This window comes from Acinonyx jubatus, chromosome A3, assembly GCF_027475565.1.
Source record: "Acinonyx jubatus isolate Ajub_Pintada_27869175 chromosome A3, VMU_Ajub_asm_v1.0, whole genome shotgun sequence".
Taxonomy (NCBI): domain Eukaryota; kingdom Metazoa; phylum Chordata; class Mammalia; order Carnivora; family Felidae; genus Acinonyx; species Acinonyx jubatus.
Window position 1 is genome coordinate 103729596 of NC_069388.1, and position 25505 is coordinate 103755100.

The 25505-nt window shown below is 36.4% G+C and overlaps 1 protein-coding gene across 6 annotated transcripts in view; it reads right to left on the minus strand.

Moving 5' to 3' along the window:
• EML4 (EMAP like 4) overlaps positions 1-25505 on the minus strand; it is a 161027-nt gene that overhangs the window by 47187 nt on the left and 88335 nt on the right. For 3 of the 6 annotated variants that reach the window (XM_053200997.1, XM_027033635.2, XM_053200998.1), the window contains exons 4-12: positions 22565-22738; positions 20329-20457; positions 19804-19829; positions 19567-19599; positions 6515-6638; positions 4187-4336; positions 3163-3232; positions 1712-1822; positions 891-986 (exon numbers count right to left, since the gene is read on the minus strand). In XM_053200997.1, the coding sequence (XP_053056972.1) occupies positions 891-986; positions 1712-1822; positions 3163-3232; positions 4187-4336; positions 6515-6638; positions 19567-19599; positions 19804-19829; positions 20329-20457; positions 22565-22738 (913 nt within the window). The remainder of the gene's footprint in view (positions 1-890; positions 987-1711; positions 1823-3162; positions 3233-4186; positions 4337-6514; positions 6639-19566; positions 19600-19803; positions 19830-20328; positions 20458-22564; positions 22739-25505) is intronic. The other 3 variants (XM_027033640.2, XM_027033638.2, XM_027033641.2) reach the window with 3 other exon arrangements.

A 25505-nucleotide genomic window follows, 5' to 3' on the forward strand; every position in this document is an offset into this window, starting at 1 on the left:
TGCTTTTCGGTTATGTCAGTTATATTCCAAAGGATGAATTTTTCCTTTAGATTTTTAATGCTTTAAAGATTGAATAAATGACACATTTTGTTAAAGAGAAACCAGACAGTGTAATCAGAGTTAATTTTGAGATTAGACATCCATCTACTTTGGCATTTCAGAAGCACAATATGCCTGAAGTATCACTGAAATTTCGTTGAAGTTGCTTGACTATTTTATCTTAAGAATACTTTGGGGTGCCTGGGTGGCTCAGTCAGTTAAGTATCGACTCCTGGTTTTGGCTCAGGTTCATGATCTCAAGGTTCGTGAGTTCAAGCCCTGCGTTTGGCTCTGCGCTGTCATGGCAGAGCCTGCTTTAGATTCTCTCTCTCCCTCTCTCTCTGCCCCTCCCCTGGTCTTTCTTTCTTTCTCTCAAAATAAAGAATACTGGGGTGCCTGGGTGGCTCAGTTGGTTGAGCATCCAACTATTGATTTTGGCTCAGGTCATGATCTCACCGTTTGTGGGATCGAGCCCCACGTCGGGCTCTGCACTGACAGCATGGAGCCTACTTGGGATTCTCTCTCACCCTCTCTCTCTGCTCCTCCCCTGCTTGAGCACTCCCTCTCTCTAAATAAATAAACATTAAAGAAAAAAGAATACTTTAAGAACTGATCTCAGAATCTATAGATAACTATCACAGAAAGTATAAATAGGTGTTAAAAAAAAAAAAAAGAATACTTTAAGAATGGTATTCCTAATACCATAAAATGACGACAAATCAATAAATCTAATGAATATGGCCAACTGGTATGCTCTTGCAACTTAAGGATATGCAGTATACATCCAAGGATCTGAAAAAAAATAATGTATTCTAAAAAATAATACTCAATTAAAATTTATTTTGATTTACCTTTATTTCTGCTCCCTTTGATTTTTTCTGCCAATCCCAAACAGTAAGCATATGCTCATTGGAGTCATCAATAACACATAAATGAACACCTGAATCCTAAAGAAAAGTCAATTCAAGGCATTTAAAACTTTTCAGATAAGGGTGACTTTCTAAGAAGAAATACCGTATTATTAAAACTGGCAACATTAATATAATCCCAAACCCTTTAAACCTGAAAAGGATATAAACTTGAAATAAAATGATTATACTATTTACTGACTGTATTTTCTTCAGAAATATAATGAAGATTCTTTTTAAAAATACTTCCTGTTTTTAATCTTGTTTCCAAGGTTAACTTCCACTTACTATATAGTTACTTGTATTATTCAAACAGCAATTTAGCTTTCCATGATATACCTGACTTACATTAACACAGATAAACAGGATAAATAAAACGTAAATAACTTCTTTTCTAGGAGAACTGGCCAGCTTTCATGTCTGTAAATTTTCTAAATAAAATAAGATTTCCATGATTCAAGCTGAAGCAAAAGCATATCTTACTGCTTATTTCAACTGGACCATGCTATACATATATTCCTCTAACAATTTCCTGCTATTACACTGGAATCCTAGTTCAGAACAGAACAAAAGTATAATTAAGTATAACAACCTGTATCCCATTTAAACCAGAGTACTTTAGTACCTAGGTTAAAATGCTGGCCACTGCTAAGCAACAGCTAACAATTCAGAGTTATCATTTTCTATGAACACAGACACAGACACAAAATTGAGCTTGACTTCTTTCCTGCAGCTTGCTTACTTCCTTAAAAATTGTTACTTACTGCTTTTGAAAAATCCAGGCATCCTACTCCACGCTCAAAGGTCCCAAGTCCAATAATTTGCAGAGTGGATAAACTAACTGAATCCCACACTCTGACATGGGGTTGCAGAGGCTGCAAAAACAAGGGGAAAAATACAATAGCAAAACTAACTGGTATTCAGGTGGATGCAAGTAAATACTACCATCACACAGAACTGCATTCCATCTTTCAAAAGCAGTGGGTCTGGATAAACATCTAATATAAAATAGCTACTACATTTAGACATGACCCCAAAGAATCTTGAGCAGATATTTTCTTCTCATACCATGAAAACAAGAAAATAACAACAGTGATAACAGTAGCAGCAAATGATTTAGTATTTACTATGTCATACACTATTCTAAGTACATCGCATGTATTGATTCATTTAATCCCATAAACTCTGTACTGTTATAATTACCATTTAACAGATGAGGAAACTTAGATTTGAATAACTTGCCCAAAGTTATACAGCTATTAGAAGGTGGAGTTAGGAGTCTAACGAAGGCAAATTTGCTCTGGATACTCTGCTTTTAACATTACCTTCATTTCTAGGAAAATAATACTTTTTTTCTAGTAAGTGTCCAATACATTGCTAACCAAACAGTTCTTAAATAAAATTTGGAACTGGAAGGGCCTTAGAAGTCATCCATTATAACCATTCTGACTCCTTTTCTTTAAATAAACTGAAGCCAGAGAATGTCATGGGTATAGTCATACACATGTTAATCAATCATCAATAATATTCATTGCTGATCCTTACAAATAAGGGATTTGTTATATAAGCCAATTTAATAATACTGAATAGGAACTGACATTTTTAAAGTGTTATCAGTTCTAGTCATATATAAAGTCAAGAGGGGGGCGCCTGGGTGGCTCAGTCGGTTGCGGGGCCGACTTCGGCTCAGGTCATGATCTCGCGGTCCGTGGGTTCGAGCCCTGCATCGGGCTCTGTGCTGACAGCTCAGAGCCTGGAGCCTGTTTCAGATTCTGTGTCTCCCTCTCTCTGATCCTCCCCCATTCATGCTCTGTCTCCCTCTGTCTCAAAAATAAATAAACGTTAAAAAAAATTAAAAAAAAAAAATAAAGTCAAGAGGTCCATCAACATAGTGAAAATGCGGTACCTTCTGGCAAACACTGATAAGTTATGCTATGTTAAAAAAAAAATCAACAAGCTTACAAGTCCTCCCAATTTTACAAGTAAATAGTTTCCTTAGGAAGAACACTTATTTTTAGAGAAAAATATTTAAGTAGTATGATTCTGTTTTTTGGAATCTTCTTACATTCTACTATTTTTTCCCTGCTTATACTAGAAATCCCTTAGCTGCCAAATGTTAAAAGAATGAAATAAATGAGCTGCGGTTAAAATTCCTATCAACTCCATTCTAATGACAATGTCACTGATACAGCATGCAGAACCCTATGCCACTCACCCTTCCATCTTTATCCACTCCAGCAATCTGTCCAGTTGCGATCCTAATTTTGTCAGGATGTATAGCAAGGCTAAAAAGCAGTATTAACAACAGTTTTAAATATGGGAAACATTTCAAGTAGCCGAAAGTATGCCTTAATATTAACATTTATCAATTTTCAAACATTTTTAATCATTAAAAAAATTCTCATTGTGACCTGTTTTCTTGAGCAAATCAGATAAACATCAATCATCTAGAAGATGTTTTTTCCTAAGTTTTCGGCTGCACGTTTTCTTTCTTTGTTAAACAAATTAATGGAGCCCTAAATTCGAAGAAAGCACGTATTCACAATTACAGGGTAAGTTAAAATGTCTTCATCTGTTCCAGCTCCTTTCTAGTCCTGCACATAGGCACGCATACTCAGACGGTTTTATTACGGGGAAGGTGCAGTCGTGCACTGTGCAAACTCTGTGTCAACATCAGCATAGTCCCCTTTTGTGACATCATCCGTATGCATCTTATTAACAGCTCTTCTACCACTTCTGCTTTTCTACAAAGGAACACAATGAACATCTTCACATAGTACCTCCAACCTTTTAATTAGCTCTTAATGCTGAACCCTTAGGTCAGATTTGGGGCATGAAAATTTTAAGACTGAAAACTGTGTAGCATACACGCCCACATTCCTCATGATCAACATACGAGTGACTAGCAAAGTTTTTTTTTTTTTTAAAGATGTCTTCCTGTCCATATTTAGACTCCTTTCTATATCTTGCAACCAAAGGGTAAGCTTATTAAGAATGTAAATTTTTTGCTCTTGTTATGTACTGCTCATTCCTTTCAAGAGTAGTATCAATTAAAATTGTCTTAAGAAAAGATTCCACTACCGCTTCCCCATATTAAAGTGCTTTTTAAAATATATCTACACAATACCCATAATATCCTTAAGATCTGAGCTCTCCAGAAGAAATCATTTCTGAAAAACCCAAATTATAAAGAAATGCAAAAATGACAAAGAAAAACACAAGTATTAAATGATACCAACCATTTCACACAGTCTGTGTGACCCAGGTAGTGTCGCTGAGTTCTCTCCTCATAATTAAACAGTACTACTACTGATGCTATGAAATACACTATTTCTCCGGTAGGAAGAAGGTAAACATTAGCACGGCAGTCCTTTCCTCGGTAACCATATCTTAAACAGGAGTCAAGGTTTTTAATAAATATTATTTTTAAGGTGTAAAGTTTTTCATGGATCCCTAAGGGAATCAGGAAAGTATAAAGAAAACCAGAATGCATCGTCAGAACTAAGAAACTCAAGTCCTGCCACTAGCCAGGGTGCAACCGTGAGTTTTTAATGTGCACAAAACTTAGTTCCCTCATTCTGCAAATACATACTGAGTTCCTAACATGTGGCAGGCACAGAGCAGAACATACACTTCTGAACAAAATGAATGGACACCTGTGTCCCTGGAGCTTAGCTCTGGCAACGATGACAAAAACAAACACTAAATGTATCATTAGAAATTGTGGAAAGACAAGGGAAAAAATAGTGGTCGTTTCCTTAAGTGAGAATACCTATTTTCACAATTAAACTAAACAAGGAACACCTAATTTAAATGGAGAGAAAGTGAAGAGAGGGATCAAAAGAAGGGTGGAGAAAATGACATTTATGCTTGACTGAAATAATGAGTAAGACAGGGGTACTTGGGTGGCTCAGTTGGTTAAGTGTCCAACTCTTGATTTCGGCTCAGATCATGATCTCACGGTTTGTGAGTTCAAGCCCTGCATCGAACTCTGTGCTGATAGCACTGAGCCTGCTTGGGATTCTGTCTCCCTCTCTCTCTGCCCTGCTTGCTATGTCTGTCTGTCTGTCTGTCTCTCAAAATAAGTAAAAATAAACTAAAAGAAAAATGAGTAAGACAGCCAGGCACAGTTTGGTAGTGTTTATTAAAAAGTCGTAGAGGGGCGCCTGGGTGGCGCAGTCGGTTAAGCGTCCGACTTCAGCCAGGTCACGATCTCGCGGTCCGTGAGTTCGAGCCCCGCGTCGGGCTCTGGGCTGATGGCTCAGAGCCTGGAGCCTGCTTCCGATTCTGTGTCTCCCTCTCTCTCTGCCCCTCCCCCATTCATGCTCTGTCTCTCTCTGTCCCAAAAATAAATAAAAACGTTGAAAAAAAAAAAAGTCGTAGAGGGCTCATTTCGGCAGTGCATATACTAAAAAGTTGTACAGATGGTGCCTGGGTGGCTCAGTTGGTTAAGCATCCGACTTCAGCTCAGGTCATGATCTCATGGTTCGTGGGTTCAAGTCCTGCGTCAGGCTCTGTGCAGACAGCTCAGAGCCTGGAACCTGCTTCAGATTCTGTGTCTCCCTCTCTCTCTGCCTCTCTCCCATTTGCACTCTGTCTCTCTCTCAAAAATAAACAAACATTTAAAAAAAAAAAAAAGTTGTACAGAATTACAGGATTGGTGAGTTTTGCAAAGCTAATTTGTGTGGAAAGGAGGGAATGAATCAAAGGGCAGGGGAAGTGGGTACAGAATGGAGGCAAAAGTTGAGTTCAAACTACTGACTCCATTCTGCTTCGTGGACTTTCTCAAAGGTTCTGAGAGAAAAATTTCTAAGGGAAATTAAGAGAGCTCTTTTATATAGTCATTTTTTACCAAGTCTGGCTGACAGGTTAATTCTGGAATTAGAATCACCTTGTTAATTTGATGTCTTTATATAAAATAATTTACATTATTTCACAGGTTACAAAATGCTTAACTGATGTTTTCTTATTTAATTCTTACAAAAGCTCAGTGAAGTAGGAGTTATTAACTTGTAAGTGAAGTAAGGTTCACTGGGGCTGGTGGGGCTGATTCTTCTAATTCCATTCCAATGTCTTCTCTACCACATCGCAAATACCTACCATGATGTTCGTAGAACACTGTTTGCCCTATCCAAAATTATAATTTGGGTGGTTTTAAATTGCTATTGGCAAAATACACGTAATATGTGGAGGATGAGAGGTAACATTTTTTTTACTTTCTCAAGTGGTTGCTATACTCATCACACTTTTCTTGTATAAAGAGAATTTTTTTAATAGTTTAATTATTCGAGAGAGCAGGTGTGTGTGCCTGTGAACACGAGCGGAGGAGCTGCAGGGAGAGAGTGAGAACCCAAGCAGATGCTGCGCTGTCAGCGCAGAGCCTGATGCAGGGTTAATCTCACGAATGATGAGATCAACACCTGAGCTGAAATCAAGAGTTGAACACTCAATCAAGTAAGTCACTGGGGCCCCCGTCGTACAACAACAATTTTGACAGAGGTTAGGTAAACTAATTTTTCTTAAACTGAAGACAAAGTGAACACATTTGCTGTCACAGTAGAGGATACACCCACTCCAGTTTCAGCTTCTCAGGAGGCAGTTCTGTTCTGATGTCGTCATAGTTTTCAACATCAGAAGGAATGAACATTGTAATTGGCCGACCTCGCATAAACATTTTAACATATTCTCCTTCTGTTGAAACATAAGACAAAAAAATTAAGTCAGTTTTGTGAATAACCAGAGAGAAGTGGACTTTTAAGGTGATATAGTAAGAGCAAGACAAAAATAGCTAGTACAGAGTTTTATTCTTATATGTAATCATTTTTATATAAAGACTTTGTCTAAAACATTGTAGGGAAAAAATACCGGTCGTTTCCTTAAGTGAGAATACCTATTTTCACAATTAAACTAAACAAGGAGGTCAGGAAGGTTGAGGTAGAAAAATGCAAAAAAAAAAAAAAAAAAAAAAATTATGATGGAAGTTTTTCTGACAGTTGAAAAGAAGAAAAAGATTATCAGGGCAGATGACAACCTTATCTACCACACTACCTGATCAACCTACTGATGTTTAATGACATACAAAAAACATGGCCTGAGAATATACCATAATGAGAGGAGTCACACAGCCTCCCAAGTCAGGATACAGAGAGAAGACAAGAGCTCTGCTATTCACAGTGAGTACAGCTGGAAAGAAGACCAACTTCCCTCACTGCAGGACTGTGTCTACAATCAGGGCTGGGCCTAAACAATTAAATTCAATTACAATATGCTAACATTTTTAAATTCAATTACAATATGCTAACATTTTTAAAAGACAGTGCTACGAAACAGTTTTCTAATTAGCAGTATAGGTTCTAAAACATCTTTACATAGACCAAATAGTTGTTTATAAGATCTGCAACAATCTAAAACTAAAAATGTTAGACAAGTCTAGAATCAAATCATATTTGTTGCGAATCTTTTACAAAAGGAAACAAAACTTCACTAAACAGATGAGTTTGTTCCTTAAAAACAATGAACACCCCTCCTTGGCCCAGCATTCCAATGACCTACATCTAGGTAAGTTTAATAAATGTTGACAATGATTGTGAAATGGCTACAAGAGAACCTGAATGGGAAGATGAAAGTAAGGGATTCAGTATAAAAGCCTAGGAAATGTCTAGCACCTACCAACTTGTTTGGCTTGCTATGAAAAAACAGCATTAGAAACAGACTGCACATGTGGTCATCAACCTGAGGCTGATACAACTCTAGGACCTCTAATAATGACCTAAGCTACTAAGTAGAAGAGTACATAATAATTCAATAGTTTATATGATGCAAACCATGGAAGAAGGAAAGATAAATTACTTGATGAACGTCTGCAAGTATTTCTTCAGAGTCAGATTAAACAACTGTGTTATGGGTGAGAAGTTCAAGTTATTTTTATTATTATTACTCACTTGTGCTTGGCCTCATGGATTGATCTAAGAACGGGCTAAGACCTCCCACGCCACGGTTTTCACACCACATGATGTAGGTCTTTATTACTTCTGAATCTAAGAGTGGGCTCTGCTTCCTGATGATTTTTAGCACAGCTGGACTCTGATGAGAACTAAATGATTACCAGCTGCAACTATTTCTCTTCTGCAATCGTATTTATCTGTGTCTCCTTGTCCTTTTTTGTATAGTTTATTTTCTTATAGGTATCAATTTGTTACATAATTTTCCCTCAAAGTTTTTTTTTTTTTTTTTTAAAGAATACAAATTCTTAGAGGTAGATATGCTGTTCCTTGGAATTTCCCCTAGGATCTTTGATCAGGGGTGTATATCATAAATGCTTTCTGAATGAAAAAACAAAACAATTAGTAGATGCTTCTATCACCACCTAGAAGAGATCCCATGTCCAGGGAAGGGAATGGGTTAGGGATAATAGTATCAAAGAAAATAAAAGCTCTCTTTTGCGAAGAGAGAAAGCTAAGAATACCATATTGATTCTTCTGTCAGTTATTATTTATCAATTATTCCTTTAGCAGCACAAACAACTAAGTAAAAGCAAAGGAACTATCTAGTGCTTGTCAACTTTTCTAATATAAAAATGGCAATACACGTCAGGATGAAAGTGCTTTCCCTTTCTGGAAATTGGCAGTATATATGTTGGAGGCCAAGTATGTCATCTAGGAACGATAAACAATTCCTGAGACTGAGGGACACAATACATTATAGTGGAAAGAACATGAGCTCTGGAAAAAGACTGATTGAGATCTGTGTTCCAGCTTTACCACTTCCTAGTTGTGTGACTTCGGCCTCATTTTCTTTCCTTTTTTTTTTTAAAGTTTTTTTTTTCTTAACGTTTATTTATTATTGAGAGACAGAGAGAGACAGAGCATAAGCATGGGAGGGGCAGAGAGAGGAGGAGACACAGAATCTGAAGCAGGCTCTAGGCTCTGAGCTGTCAGCACAGAGCCCAAAGCGGGACTCGAACTTACGGACCGTGAGATCATGACCTGAGCAAAGTCGGACACTTAACTAACTGAGCCACCCAGGTGCCCCTGGCCTCATTTTCTTATTATATAAAATGATACTATGATTTACCACCTGTGATTATGATCAATTAAATAAGACTTCACACTGTAAAGGATAATATGAGGTCCTCAACAAATATTTATTCCCTTCCCTTTGAGAAGGATTTGAGACCATTCTGAATACTGTCTAGGAACTGCTTATATGATTTAACACACTGGAATATCTCTTCATAAGCCTTAAAATGACTGTCCACAGAATAGTGTGTATAGGCAAATAAGCTAGAATTCTGATTCTATCATGTACCTTTTTGTAATGTTTATTTTGGGGGGGGGGGGAGAGAGAGAGAGAGAGAGAAAGAGAGAGAGAGAGAATGAACAAATATGAGCAGGGGAGGGGCAAAGAAGAGAGGGTGAGAGAATCTCAAGCAGACTCCACACTCAGTGCAGAGTCCAACGTGGGGTTCGAACTCACGACCTCAAGATCATGACCTGAGCTGAAATCTAGAGTCAGATGCTTAAATGAGTCACTCAGATGCCCCTGCTACTGGAACATTTTAAATTACATATGTGTTATACATTATGTTTCTATTGGATAGTACTTTTCAGACAGTAGTAAGGTCCTCAGGTTGGTCCACAGAAGTCCAAGTACCTGACAATACAGCTTACTTATAATCCAAATAACAGAAGCTTGAGCTCTGGATCCCAAGAGTAGGAAATCAGAGAGTACAAAAGAAGAGGAAGATGTTTCTGCTCTACTATCTTTGAGAAGAGTGAATGCTAGGCAGAAATTTGAAACACTGGATGTTAACACTTCCTTTCTTTGTCCTTCTCACTGCTGGCACTTCCCCTTCTGTCTGCTTAAGTCTTGTTAATTTAATCTTCTACTTTAGCATCTCCCCTAGGCTAGCCTATCCTGCAGCTGTCCTATCTTGCAAAGTGCTCCAAATTGCAAAATGATCTTAATCCAAACTTTTTGGGATAGTTATCTAAGGTGTTCTGAAAAAGCAGTATTGCTGAAATGATTCATACAGATACAAATAACTGGTTATTAAAGTTACTTATATATTTAAGTAAACCCTACCACCAACATGGGGCTTGAACTCAAGATCAAAAGAGTTGCATGCTCTACCAAATGAGCTAGCCAGGTGCCCCAAAGTTACTCATTTATTTAAAACATACTTATTAAAATTTATTAACCTTTCATAGACTAATAGTAAAAGGCAAAAGTGAACAAGGAAGTTAGTAGTGGCATACTCTGCTCCTCGATCAGTTCCCCTAAGTGCTTTTTTTCCTACAGCTTGCTCTCTTTTTGGACTTAGAGATTAAAAAAAAAAAAAAAAGAACAACACAAAGGCTTTCAAAGGGCAACAGCAGAGCTTCGGGCTTTGGACAATGACTGTACTTATTTGTATAATGAGTACTGCCTACAGAAAGCCTCTGAACATCTAGAATGCTTACAGTTTAACACATCTTTCTCCCCAAAGTTTCCATTTTAGAAATCCACTTTTATTTGTATTTTATTATTTTTTTAATAGTTTACTTATTTAGAGAGAGAGAGAGAGAGAGAGCATGAGCTGAGGAGGGGCATAGAGAGAGGGAGGAAGAGAATCCCAAGCAGGCTCTGAGCTGTCAGTGCAGAGCCCAACATGGGGCTCAAACTCATGAACCGTGAAATCATGACCTGAGCTGAAATCAAAAGTCAGATGCTCAACTGATTGAGCCACCCAGGCACCCCTCACTTTTATTTGTATTTTACTATCTTTAGAACCAAAGAGCCCCCCCTACTAACCCAAATCTGGAATCTGAAATTCATATTTAACTATAATGTAGGAGAGTGTGATGCTATCTAATTCCAGCAAACAGAAAATTGGAAAATCTTTACTTAGTTTGAGCTTTTTCTGTAGAACAGTTGTATTCCCCAAAACCATAAAGCTCCAGAACAGGTGGGTAAACAAGAGGCTAGAAATACTGACTATACTTTTATAGCAGAAAGTGACAAAGAGCATTTTGGGTAGGCTAAAATCTTTCCTTAAAAAGAATTTATTCTCTAGAGATATCAAGTCCTAGTTAATTATTCAGTTACACTATAGTGATAACTTAATATTTTAAAATTCCAATGAAACAGTGTGATCTTTAAAACTCTTTGGACTTTGAATAGGGAACTTGATTTGTACAATAAAGTCTAAACCTTTTCAAAGGTTTAGCTGTCAAAATAGATAAAATTAGATTCCTGAATAAAAAAGGGGGGTGTGGATTTAGAAGGATATAATGTAACCCTATTTCGCAGATTTAAAAATTCTTAGTTGGGGTGCTTGCCAAGTATTATGTATTACTGTATTATGTGTTATGTTTTACTTGCTAGGACAAGAACTCAGATTTGAAAAATGTGACCAAGTAGTAAAATGTTACCTTAATTTTCTTTGTTCAGACTTACTGGCTAGTAAATTTTATGGATTTTTTTTTTTTTTTTTAGTTTTTAACGTTTATTTATTTTTGAGACAGAGAGAGACAGAGCATGAATGGGGGAGGGTCAGAGAGAGAGGGAGACACAGAATCTGAAACAGGCCCCGGGCTCTGAGATGTCAGCACAGAGCCCGACGCGGGGCTCGAACTCAGACTGTGAGATCATGACCCGAGCTGAAGTCGGATGCTCACCCGACTGAGCCACCCAGGCGTCCCTGGAATTTTTAATGACATGGAGGTAGCAAGGTGAAGTGAGGGTGCACAATGAAAATACAGAAGAAGTGAGCCCAGCCTTTTAGGAGCTTACAACAGAGACATAACCAAGTCTTATTTAACTGTGAATCAACTCATATACTAATTACAGTAATAAGCCCACTTGTAGTTAGTTTCTTGAATCTAAACCTCCTTTAATCAGATTTCTCTTTGATATTTTGTTTCCAACTGTGATTGTCATTAAAATCACTTCAAGATAATCAGATATGGGTGCTTGCTTAAGCATTTTGGATCATTTTTCACTATCTGAAAAAGGCATTCTTTGGCAAAAGATGGGAAAGAAGTCTAGTTCAACAATATAGGAAACATAAAACTTCTAAAAGACTTGTTGCTGTATTGCTGAAAACTTTTTTTTTAATGTTTATTTTTGAGAGTGCACCAGTGAGCACGTGTGGGGGAGGGGCAGAGGATCTGAAGCCGGCTCTGTGCTGAAAGCAGAGAGACTGATGCGGGGCTCCATCTCACAAACCGTGAGAGTTGGGCACTTAACGGACTAAGCCACCAAGGCACCCTGAAAGCTTTTCTGAACTAAGCAAAATAGGACTGTATTTTAAAAAACTCCCTCAAACCTCTCATTTACATCCTTAGGAAGTTATTTTAAGCATGAAATTAAGGTTTTTTTCATTTTATCTGAATATACCAAGTTAGAATTTTTTTAAAAATAAGAAATTCAGAAAAAATAAGATATTCAAAAGAGAAACTTCAGATATCAAAATATTTACCCCTCTAACTCCTTTTCAATTAACCATAGCAGGAAGCGAACCAGGAGGCCCCAAGGAAACAATAAAAACCTGTATATGAAATTCTACTTAAACAGAATTAAGGAGAGGTTTCAACTTTACCTTTAATGTTCTATTTCTTTAAAAAACAACCTCAGCTGGGGCACCTGGGGAGCTCAGTTGGTTCAGTAACAGATCCTGATTTCAGCTCAAGCCATGATCTCCTGGCTGTCAGGCTCTGCACTGTCAGCAAGGAGCCTGCTTAGGATTCTCCAGGTGACCCTACCTTGCTAGTGTGTGTGCTCTCTCTCAAAATAAACAAACACTGAAACAAACAAACAAATAAATAATACCTGAATCAAAGCAAAATAAAGATTTAAGAAATCTGAGTCCTTTGTATATGGATGCTTGCTATAGTATTTGTATGTATTTTTAGAAAAGATTAAAATATTTCACCATCTTAAAAAAGTTTTAAAAGCTTTATTAAAGGAAATAGTCAACAGAATATTTCTGGTAAAACTGTTCTGTGGAGAACCAATTAGAAGTACAGTTCAGGAACATGGCATGTGATTTGCTACGATTCTTCCTGCAATCTCAGTATGTGTCACTGATAAATTATATCTCTTGCTTGCTAAGCCTAATCACACGTTTCAGAATTCTTTTCAAAGTGCTTCAGGAAAACAGTAACAAGTGAGAGAGTAAGAAACACATATAGAGCTTAACTGCCATTTCTCGACAGAATGGATTTCTAACCATGCTATCTCAGTTCACCGACATGCTTGAAGAATGGAGACTTTTCTGGTTAACTGCATTTTCTAGTCTAGACTTTTATTTATTCATTTATTTATTTATTTATTTATTTATTCATTCTAACATTATTTATCTTTGAGAGAGAGACAGTGGGGATCGGGGGGGGGGGGGTGGGGAGGAACAGACAGAGAGCGAGACACAGAATCCAAAGCAGGCTCCAGGCTCTGAGCTGTCACCACAGAGCCTGACACTGTGCTTAAACCTAGGAACCATGCATGAGATTGACCTGAGCTGAAGTCGGACACTTAACTGACTGACTGATGCCACCCAGGCGTCCCTAGTTTAGACTCTTTAAAAAGCTTATGCCTGGGGGTTGTGAAAATACAATATGGATGAAAAGTCTTTAACCAGAATAAAATAAATATGTACAAGACTATTATGTTCTGTTACGAAAAGTCTTATTCTCCATTTCCAAAAGTGGCAGGTTGGGATGTTTTTCTCAGCTGAAAATAAGGAAAGAGGATGTCAAGAACAAATATTCTTTTTTATAATTATTTTTTTTAATGTTTGTTTATTTTTGAGAGAGAAAGAGAGACAGAGCATGAGCGGGGAGGGGCAGAGAGAGAGGGAGACACAGAATCTGAAGCAGGCTCCAGGCTCTGAGCTGTCAGCACAGAGCCCGACGCGAGGCTCGAACTCACAGAGTGTGAGATCATGACCTGAGCCAAAGTCGGTCGCTTAACCAACTGAGCCACCCAGTTCTTAAAAGTTGGGATTGTTTAGGGGTGCCTGGGTGGCTCAGTTGGTTAAGTGTCCGACTTCGGCTCAGGTCATGATCTCGCGGTTTGTGAGTTCGAGCCCCGTGTCAGGCTCTGTGATGACAGCTCGGAGCCTGGAGCTTGATTCAGATTCTGTGTCTCCTCTCTCTGTCCCTCCCCAACTCGTGCTCGGTCTCTATCAAAAAATAAATAAATGTAAGAAAAAAAAAAGTTGGGATTGTTTATATTAAAAATAATAACTGGACAGTCTTTAAACATTTTAATCTAGAAGACTGTTAACAACAACATCAAGAAATAAGATCTCTGCTTCCCAGGACTCAAGGAATCTTTAACAAAGAAAAGGTTCTCCTGTCTGGTTTCCTTTTAAAATATCGAGAACACCTGGAAAAATCTCAGACCTAGGGTTCCAAGTAATGTTTACGCCGCCTACTTAAAATAAGCCAGTATCTAAATTTCAGAAGTGAGTATATTTTTTGGAAATGCAATGTTTGGTTTCCTGCCCTTTGTGCCTATTTACATTGGAACATACTTAAAGCTAGCACTCTTCTTCCCAAATTCTGGAATTGCAAAGTTTTGGATACCACCTTAACAAGGATAAATTCTATCTGTGGCTCAACTAAGGGCTTTTGGCTTATTGGGTTTGTTTCAAACGGCACACCCTCTCAGCAGGTGACAATACACTCCCTCCCTCTCAGTAGGTAACATGACATAAGACAGTGTCAGCCGAACACTGCTATCCTATATATTCGTATAGATAAATTTTAGCTGTTCTTTCAGACACAATGCTCAGTTTACACAGGTGTGATAAGGTTTTAGGACAGACCATGCCCAGAACCAACAAGTCAGAAAACAACACATGGCATGAACAAAAGCATCTACACTGAAACCCTTTAAAGGGTAGATTGAAAGCAAGTTAGTTACGGTTGGGGGCGGGGAGCTGTCCTCCATTTTCTGTTTGTTGCAAGAAAGAGCTTTAAAAAGTTATTAAAGAAGACTGTTAGCAACATCTAGTCTAAGCCTTACTATATGTGAGGAAACTGAGGTCCAAGACATAGGAAAACTTTATTATCAGATGAATAATGTTTCGCTTCTTTCCATAATTTCCTTTGGCAAATTCCTAACTCACATTCATAATTTCAGTCATTTAGTATATGGATTCTTTAACTTAAAAAAAATTTTTTTTAATGTTTATTTTTTAGAGAGAGAGACAAGAGTGTGAGTGGGGGAGGGAGGAAGAAAGAGGGGGACACAGAATCCCAGGCAGGCCCCAGGCTCTGCACTGTCAGTATAGAGCTTGACATGAGGCTCAAACCCGTGAACCATGAGATCATGACCTGAGCTGAAGTTGGGTGCTCAACCAACTGGGCCACCCAGGCACCCCAATTCTTTAACCTTTTTTATGGTGCAGGTCATTTCACCCCTAACCAGGACTCATGTTTAATATTCTTGCACTTTTTCTGCTATAACACTTCCCTTTCTAAGTGAGGTGCCTAATGAAGCTTTTGCTACCTATCTGCTCATTACATATCTCAGTATGTATTACCTCCTGACACGTTATTTTTTTCTTATCGTGTAGAATGTAAGTGCCACAGAGCACAGAAACTGTAACTGCTGTATCCCCAAGTGCCTAAGGATAGGATCTGTCAAAATAAGCACTCAATAAATATTTGTTAAATGAGTGAATGTTTAAAATGTGTATCTGATAAAGAATAAAGAAATGTATCCGAACTATAATAGCTGTTAAAATGATAAGATTACTCCATTTTCCTTCCTTTTCCCAATTTTGTAAATGAGTTTATTATTTTCAGATTATCTGAATAACTGTTTTTGCTACACCAAATTATTGAAGGGTTTTAGATACATATTTCAAAATGACTTTTAAAGTAGTTTTCAGGGGCGCCTGGGTGGCTCAGTCGGTTAAGCGTCCGACTTCGGCTCAGGTCATGATCTCTTGGTCTGTGGGTTCAAGCCCCGCGTTGGGCTCTGTGCTGACAGCTCAGAGCCTGGAGCCTGTTTCGGATTCTGTGTCTCCCTCTTTCTCTGACCCTCCCCTGTTCATGCTCTCTCTCTGTCTCAAAAATAAATAAATGTTAAAAAAAAATTAAAAAAAAAAAAAAGTAAAGTAGTTTTCATCTGCAGTCATTTTTAGACAGATAACTAGCAAGAAATAGTTACTTTTCAATTCTCTAAGATATTGTAATAACTGTTCTCCCATCTAAACACACCTGTAATCGGACCCTACTGCATCGATTTGGTAGTTAAGCAAGAATGAATCTAAGCTTAGAGCAGTGAGGCAGCACTATGAAAGGAAGTAAGAGTGTGATCTGGTGACTGATAAGTTCCCTTTTCCTCAATTAAGCAGATATCTCCCCAGTAAGTGGATCTGAGTCATTCAAGTTCTCAACATGATCAGACTTAACTATGTGCTAATTCTAAACAGCATTAAGTTATGTGGTATCTTGGCCTTATGAAGACTTAATTCACTTCAAATAGATTTGGACTCCAGTCCCCCAAAATAATTTCCATCCAAGTAATTGGAGTTTCCCTAGAAAACAGTGGTAGAAAAAATATTCATCACTTCTGCCCCAGTCACTCATTTATTTAACAATATTTATGGAGCTCCAGGCACTAGGCTAGTCACTGAGAATCTCTAAATAATTTATAAAAGGTGTTTATAGCCCCCTAGGTTAGCTCAAAAGACTTTCTCATCAATAACTTATCGAATGAATGGCACTGTATTAGAACCTATCTGCTACACCTAACAACGAATAACCCTATAGGAAAACTTAGTCACAGTCTAACTTGATGTGCTAAGTCTGTGGAGCAGAATCCAACAGAACTAGTGAGAAAAGTGACTTACATTTCAGGGATTTGAGTGAATGAACTGAGTAAGAGCCTCTTTTTGGTGGTATAACCTATCCTACCTCCCACACCTAGCCTCAGACTGTCCTGGGTACATCCCGTTCCATTCCATCTCCTACTCCTTTCAACTACAGTTCTCTTCCTTCTGCCTGAGTGCTGATCGAAATATGCAGTTTAATAGCTCTTCTCGTACTCTACTATGGCTGAAGGACACAGGTCTTTCAGGTCAAGCTTTTCTCTGCTACCACTCACCTAATGTACCAAATGTAAATAGTCTTCTTCCCAAATCAAAGCAGATGGCTTGGAGCAAGTCACACTTGTCATTGTCAAAACATAGCTAAAGAAATTAATAAATCACATTTTTAAAAGACTGTCCAAAAATGATAGGTATTTTGGATTAATACCTAAAGTACAAGAAAATGTGCTGTAAAATATGCCATGCAAAATGAATGCAAACTTTAAAAATATACCTACAGCTTATATCAAATGAAGATCATCTATTTAATGGTTATCTTTTCATCTCACTACACACATTTATTTAAGTGCAAGATTTAAACTGTCAGACTCATATATATATATATATATATATATATATATAACTGAAATTTACCTGGTACTATGTGCCAGATACTACACTTTACCTTTAATGTTTGTATGAACTCTTTGAAGGTTTATTATGGTCTCAACAAGAAGAAAACAAAGACTTAAGAAGGCAAAAAAATGTGCTCAAGGTCACATAGCTAAGTAAATGGTGAAACCAGTCTCTGGACTTCAAAATACACGTTTTAACATTGATACTACATTGCTAGCTACGCATCTCTACAAGTAAATTGTCTTACAGAAACTGAATTCCAAAACTTTTATTCTTTTCCACACCTCTCCTCCTTCTCCTCCTCCTCAAATGTTCATTTTAGTAGATACCCCTTACCTAGTTGCTCAAGCTAGCCTTCATAGATTCCCATCGTTCCTTACCTCCTATACCCTACCTATCTTACCTCTTAAACCATCTAGATTCCATCTACTTCTTTCTATAGGCTCTGTTTCAATCACAGTCAGGCCTCAACTACCTCACAGGCTGCAGCACAAAAGTTCTCTATGAAGGGACACTCCAGTGATAGAGTCTATATCCAGACAAAATATAACTGATTGAAGTGGAAAAGTAATAGACTCAAATTCCAAAAATAAGGCTAAATGCAAGAAACGCTTGACATTAATAAATTCCAACATCTGGGACAATCTTTTTGAGCTAAAATTCTTGTAACAGAATTTATTTTTCTATCTCCTTTTCTAGCTTTTCATTCCATCCTTCTTCCTAGACACTGGCTAAAACACTGCTTAGTGATGCTTCTGTGGCAAAATCCTTCCCTCTTAAGTGTATTTATTTGCCTGCTTACTTGAATGGCTTTGAAAATTGTCACCAACACAAACCAATCACCTATATACTAATCTTATCTTCTTTTTTCCTTCCAAAGAACATTCTACAACATAAGAAAATGGCAGGCAGCTCTAGGAGGATTTTATAAAATCTGAGCTTTTTAGCAAAACATTGTAATAATAATAGCGCCTTTTTACAGTTACAATGTTTTCTGTTTTTAAAGCACTTTCATATACATTATTTCATTCTTCAGCAGTCATGTTAAGTAAGCCTTATAGGTATTATCTTCAGATCAGAAAACTACACAGAGACATTGTCATTTTGTCTAGATCACAAGGCTATTATGCAGAAGAGCCAAGACCAAATTCTAAAGAGAGACTCTCCACTCACAGCTCTTTCCACTAGTTATCACTACCTCTATTTTTAAAAAAATGTTTGATATATAGTAAGAATTGTCTTTATAAATTAAATTTCATTTCTTTCTTAAAGTATTTCAACCATTACTTAAGCTATACTTATTTCTAAAGAGGAAGAAAGTATGACCTAACATAGAATAAGGACAGCAAAAATCAACTTCATTTAGACTTTCTATGCAAAAACAAATGATCCAAAGAAGATTACAAATAAACATTTCTTTTCTTATTAAAATCAAAAACAGGAAAAATCCATAGCAATCAAGTTAATCTCTAACAAAAATTTTAACCACCTTGTATCTGGTTAATGCAATAGCCCAGAAAATAAAGATAACTATGACACATAGAAATGAGCTGTAAAAAGCATGCACAGAAAGAACATGCTTTCATTTAGAACAGCATGCTTCAATTAAATTTGCAGGCAATCTAAGGAGAATGTAAAACTGATGTAACAGAACTTACCTACCTTGCAATCAAATTGAATACACATTTACGGAAAGTCTGCTCTCCTTTTTTGGTCAGAACAAGCCAACAACAGCAAGTAGCCAGAAATTACAATTAATATAAAAGAAAAATTCAAGAGGAAATGGATTTGCTAGACTCATTATATATTCAGTCTTAGCTTCAAGAAATGAGTGAGTATTTGCAATGAGGCTGGCAAGACAGGAAATTGAGTTAAAATTGATCAATCTTTTAAATGGCTTTTCTAAGTACAACTTTTATTTTTTTAAAAAAAGGGGAAAATTCTCTTTAGTATTTTATGCCTCTTTGTAATGATGTGTTTATTTCTACTGTTGACCTTGAATCTTCAGAGCTCCCAGAAATAAGATGGATTTTTGGAAAAGCAGTTGGATTCACTAGTCCCAATTACGTACTTCTGTCATTAAGAGGAAAGTCAGAGAGTATAAATAATGAAAAGCCAAATAAGAGATCCAGGAAGAAATTAACTTAGGAGGCGACCAACTGTGTAGCTTATTCTTACCTTGGTTGCTTTTTTCACGGGTTGACATTTTTGCTGGTTGAGACAAAAATGACATATCTTACAATAAAAACTGGGCATTTTCTTAAATGACTATAATAAACGTACTTCTCTTTGATTATTATGAGCTGATAAGGTACACTGAATGAAAATAAGTCAATACTCTTAATAATTAGCAAAAACTTAACTGGTGTAGAAAAGCAAGAGAAATACTTTCTTTGAAAAGGATTTTTAATTTACCTTGGTTGATGATGACATCTTTATGCCTACAAAAAAAGAAGACAATCAAAGGACATTTATGTTATAATTTTACTTGGCTTACCATTAGAATCACCCAAAGAAATTGTTAAAAGTTTCAATGCTTAGGCCACACCCAAGATAAATCTTTAGAAATGAAATTCAGACAACATTATTTTAACAAGTCTGTCATTGGTCTCAACTATTAATATATATACTGTTTTATAAGACAATGAATATTCCATAAGATCATCTAAACAGTGAAAGTATAGAAAGAACTTCAAAAAATATTCAAATCTTAGGGGATTAGAGAGATTAATTATTTGAGTAGGGAACACAAACAGGAAGATATAGCTGTCTTTCTTTTTTGGAAACACTTAAAAGAAAAAAATACACTTAGAAGAAAAAAAGATACACATTATAATATAGATTTTTAAAAAATGATCCCAAAACAGACATATAATTGGACATGCGAGCATGACAGTCACATAATTAATTTTCAGATAACTGAGAAAGTATAATACTTACTTATCTGTATTTTTTATAACTTTTGATATTAATTTTGATGTTGAAACTGCTCTCAATAATTTATTACGACTCTCATCTGAATTTTCCCATGAATTATGTGACTTTTCAGTTGTCAGTGGTCGTTTTATGCTGGAAGAAACATATTAATTTCTTAGAGAAAAATTCTTTGAGTAGCAATGACATGTAATTGACAGCTTAAACAGAACATAAAAGCAGCCATTAACATTTCCTTAAAGCTAATCCAGAAAAGAGAAGGAAGGATTAGTTGAAAGGTTCCGCCTGGATGAGTGCAGGAGTTAAACAAGGCATTTACCAAGTCTGTTTATAATTCTCGCTAGAACAAGTATTACCTGATTAAAAAAATCAATCTGTACTTTTTTTTGAATAGGAAAAAAACCTATATGCTTAAATCCCTGAGTAAAATATTTCTCATAATTTGTGAAACTGTGTGAGTTTGTGAAAATAACCTGTACTTTTTCTTTTTTTAAATTTTTTTTTTTTAACGTTTATTTCTTTTTGAGACAGAGAGAGACAGAGCATGAACAGGGGAGGGGCAGAGAGAGAGGGAGGCACAATTGGAAGCAGGCTCCAGGCTCTGAGCCATCGGCTCAGAGCCCCACGCGGGGCTCGAACTCACGGACCGTGAGATCGTGACCTGAGCCGAAGTCGGACGCTTAACCGACTGAGCCATCCAGGCGCCCCTAACCTGTACTTTTTCAAAGTTATTACAAGGCTGCTGTTTTCATCTTTTATATCATTGTGTAATTCATTATATATGGTACAAATGACAATTTGTAAGTAAAATGTAGGACTAAAGGTAAAACTCTTGTGACATCCTTTATAGACAATGATCAGAAATAAACATGACTTAACACAAAAAATGTATCATCAACACTGATTCCATGTATTTACAAATGAAATTTTGGTTGCATTGCTAACTATCCTACCACTCATCCAGTCTCCAATACTTCTGGCAATAGTATATCCAAAGAGCAATTTAGAATGGCAAGCACATTTCCACGAGACCTAAGAAGCTGAAAAAAAGATCTGGGACAAAGAAGATACCAAGTCAAATCAGAACCTTAAAGAGATTGATTATAAAAAAGCCACCTTTAATCACACACAATCCAAAGTCATGTAACATTAATAAACTATATCCAAGAAGAACTCCACATGACACCAGGCAAAAAAATTACAAACCATTTAGATAGCAAAAGAATCTGCGTGAGACACACAGACAAAGCAGTTTTTAAAAGTTAAACATGCATCAATCAAATGAAGACTGTTTTGTTTTCCCAAATTTCCATTAGGGATTTGAGACAGAATTATTAAACTGAGCAAATAAAAATACATTATAAATCTTTTAGGAATGGTTGTCATTTATCTTACTAAAATATTTTCCTCGCTAGTTCTGGGAATGGTGTAATATTTTCCTAAGATTTCCAAGCAGAAGTATGATGATAAAATATATCTATACCTAATCATAAAGCTTGAACCTGCATTTCTAAAACAGGCAAACTTCATTAAGTTGGTCTAAATATTTGATTACAAGGCAGCTGTAGCACTAAACTCCCAGCATGCAGGTTTAGATCCCCAATTTAGGCTCACACACATTGTTAGAATGTTTCTCCCTTCTCCCCCTCTCATAACTTTAAAATATTAATTATTACAGACACAGAGAGAAGCCCTCAAGCAAGCCTTTAGCATAGAAAAGACCAGATGAAATGATTTCTCTACTCAAGCAAGAACTTATCCTCCCAAAACCCAAAACTGAAACTGAGATGCAGTCAAAATGAAGAGCCATTTGCTGAGAAGGGCCCTTGCAAGTTCAAGGTTGTAATGATGCCAAAATATGATGAGGATAATTACATGGCAATTTTCTGCCATGGTTATAAATTTATGCATAGTTTATATAAATTTTTAACATTTTGTAATTTTATTATAAAAATATTGTTTGGTTTCAAAGTAAGTTATTGTGGCCTTCCTTTCATCAAATTGTTTATAACTTAGAGATTTTTTTTTTCCAGTTTTAACTGAGAAATTTTGACCTTAAATCTTCACTCCCCAATAAGCTAAAATACAGATTTTAACAACAAAGAAGGGGCGGGGGGGGGGGGGTGCGGGGAGCCACTAGGCTTTTCTATTGGAATCCATGGATAGCCAACATTTCTCAAGTCACAGAATTCAGGTATCATTACAACCATTCCCTAGCTCTGTACTCGGGGACAGTTAAAACCTTTTGGTGGGAGTAGAATTCTTGCTTTCTTGAGTTTGTCTGTGTATTTGGAGAGGCTGTGAAGAGGGCTGGGGAGAAGGTGATGCTCGAATTTGTGGACTTTGATCATTAGAATGAGATTCCTCTTTTTTTTCTCTCTGTCCTTGTGGTTTTTCTTTCTTTTTTTCTGTACCACTGTAAAATAAAGTATAACATGGAACAACACATATTTAAACAAATAGAAGATATATCAAGCGATGGAAAAAGTGGTTATAATTCAAAATGCTAAATCATACAGCTAATACAATTTACACTCCTTTCATATAATGATGAAAATATTTCCTTGAAAGTTCTGGAAGCTATTAAAAATCTTCAGTGAAGAATTTATAAGAAAATCCTATGAAGATTGTCCCTTGAGACCAAAATAGCCCAATGCATTTTGCCATCTTGGAAGACTTGGGGAAGAGCAGCAGCTCTCTTAGCTGACTTCAACTTACCCAAATCAGAGCATCAGTGACACTTTCCATTTCCTCTGTAAAACATACTGAATGATGTGCAAGACACTCTAAATGCTATGTTTAGTAGATTATGTTCTAATTCCCATTTCTTCTGTGTATTTCTCCTCCTGCTTAGTTGAGTTCTGAATTTACCAGTTGATCCCCCCACGAATCCAGAGCCTGGTTATGCCAGGTGAACTTGTTATTTTAATTATGTAAATTAATTAAATACAAAGAAAACTGACAAAATATACATAGAAAAGAAAACTGTAATTTCCACAAAAATGAAGTTGAATGCTCTGGAAAGACTCCACAGAAATCAGTTAGTAAAAGAAACTGCTATTAAATTTTATGTAGGTGAGAAAATTAAAAAAAGGTTGAGGAAAAAATCGTAAGGTGGGGGGAGCACCTGGGTGGCTCAGTCGGTTAAGCTGTTAAGTGTACAACTTTGGCTCAGGTCATGATCTCATGGTTCATAGGTTAGATCCCCGTGTCAGGCTCTGTGCTGACAGCTCGGAGCCTGAAGCCTGCTTTGTTTGGATTCTGTGTCTCCCTCTTTCTCTGCCCCTCCCCCGCTCGCACAGTGGCTCTCTCTCAAAAAATTTAACATTAAAAAAAAAAAAAAGGTTGTTTTGCAAGAGTTTTAAATTTCTTACTCTGTCTTAAAATTGAAACTAACAATTACAAAAAATAATTTATGGGTGTATTTTATGCAAGATAGTCAACAAGGAATCTAATCAGACACGCAATTAGAAAGAGGGTGGGAGGCTCGGCCTTTCATAAAAAAATTGACAAATATATGTCAATATATTTACAGTTAAAATATTTAAGATATTTATGTATAAATTCTTGTGTTTCTGCACTTTGACTCTTGATTAATGAAGCACACTTCATTTCTAATCACTGGATAAGAGTCCTTATATTGCACATTTTTGACAATATTACAAACCAGATGGAATCAAGATATGAATTCCATGGTTAAAAAGGTAGAAAACCATCAAATGTCTACAGTTCTTAATCAAAAGACAGTTTAGAATTTGACTATAAGGTGCATAAATCCACAAGGAGGTACGTTTAAGAATATATTAAACAAATATATATAATATATACAATTTATTACAGAGTAATAGTTAAAAATGTTAAAATACAATTTTAAAATGACATTTAATTTGATTTAGTTTTGATACCGTCTAACTGCAGACTGGCCCCCAACTTTCTACTTCATGTTCAGTTTTTAAAAGTTTGGGCTGAGAAATACAGTTCTACATCAAAAATATCAGAGTAACTTTGAAATTTAAAACTGATTTAGAAATTCTTTCTTGTTGGTCTTCAAACATTCAAATCCTGAATGTACAGGACACTAGTCTTATGTGGGCCCAATACAACCTAAAAGAGATTTTCCTCCTGAGTATTTAAAAGCAAAATAGAGAGCCTCTGCACCATAAAGTGACAAACTCGGCTAGTCTTAAGATTACCGAGTTACTATTGTGCATAGTACTGATCACTGTGCAGGACCAGTTACATAAGAAAACGGGCTAAATCCAAACCACTACTAAAAACAAGGAAGTTTATTAAAAATATTAAAATTTCCACTATGCATTTATAACTTGTCCTTTTCTCCTAAAAGGGAAGCATAGATAATACGTTTTGGCATGTCTGGAGGAGAAAGTCTGGATTCCAAAATGGCAATGACTTCAAAGACTGAATTCTACAAGGGGCTTTTAAAAGGCCTAAAAGATCAGGGCCCCTGGCTGGCTCAGTCAGTGCAGCATGCAACTCTTGATAGAGTTTCAAACCCCACACTGGGTACAGAGATTACTTAAAAATAAAAAATATTTAATAAATAAGTAAATAAATAACCTAAAGATTGTTATTTCTTTACTATTCCTGTAGCCAAATGTTTGGTAAGCATCTATAAATCCACACTGATGAATAACTTGTCACTGGCATTAGTTCATTAAGGCAACCATTATCTATCAGTACATTTTAAATATTATTCCATTACTTAAGGTTTTTCCTTAGTTATTCCTTGAAGAGAACAGTTGTAAGATTATGTAGGTGATCTCTTATGGTCTCTCCAAACTCTATGTGGGATAATCTGCTAGGAATTACACAAAAGTGCAAAAATTCTGTAAGCAATTTTATTGAAACAACAGATTAATTCATTGATGAAAAGAACATATAGAATGTAAATCTGTAGTTCACTGAAACTTTTTTGCAATATTTCCACTGCCCTTCTACCTACCATCCCCTAACACAGACACACACACACACACAACATAGTACTATATAGTATATATGCTATTTGTACATAATACAAAGTATTATGCCTTTTTTTTATAGCATGGTTAAAGAATAAAAGTTATAATAGTGTTCAACCTCCCACAAATGTATATATACGGAAGATTCTATTTCTCCTTTAAAAACTGCTGTATAGGGGCGCCTCAGTCGGTTGAGCATCCGAC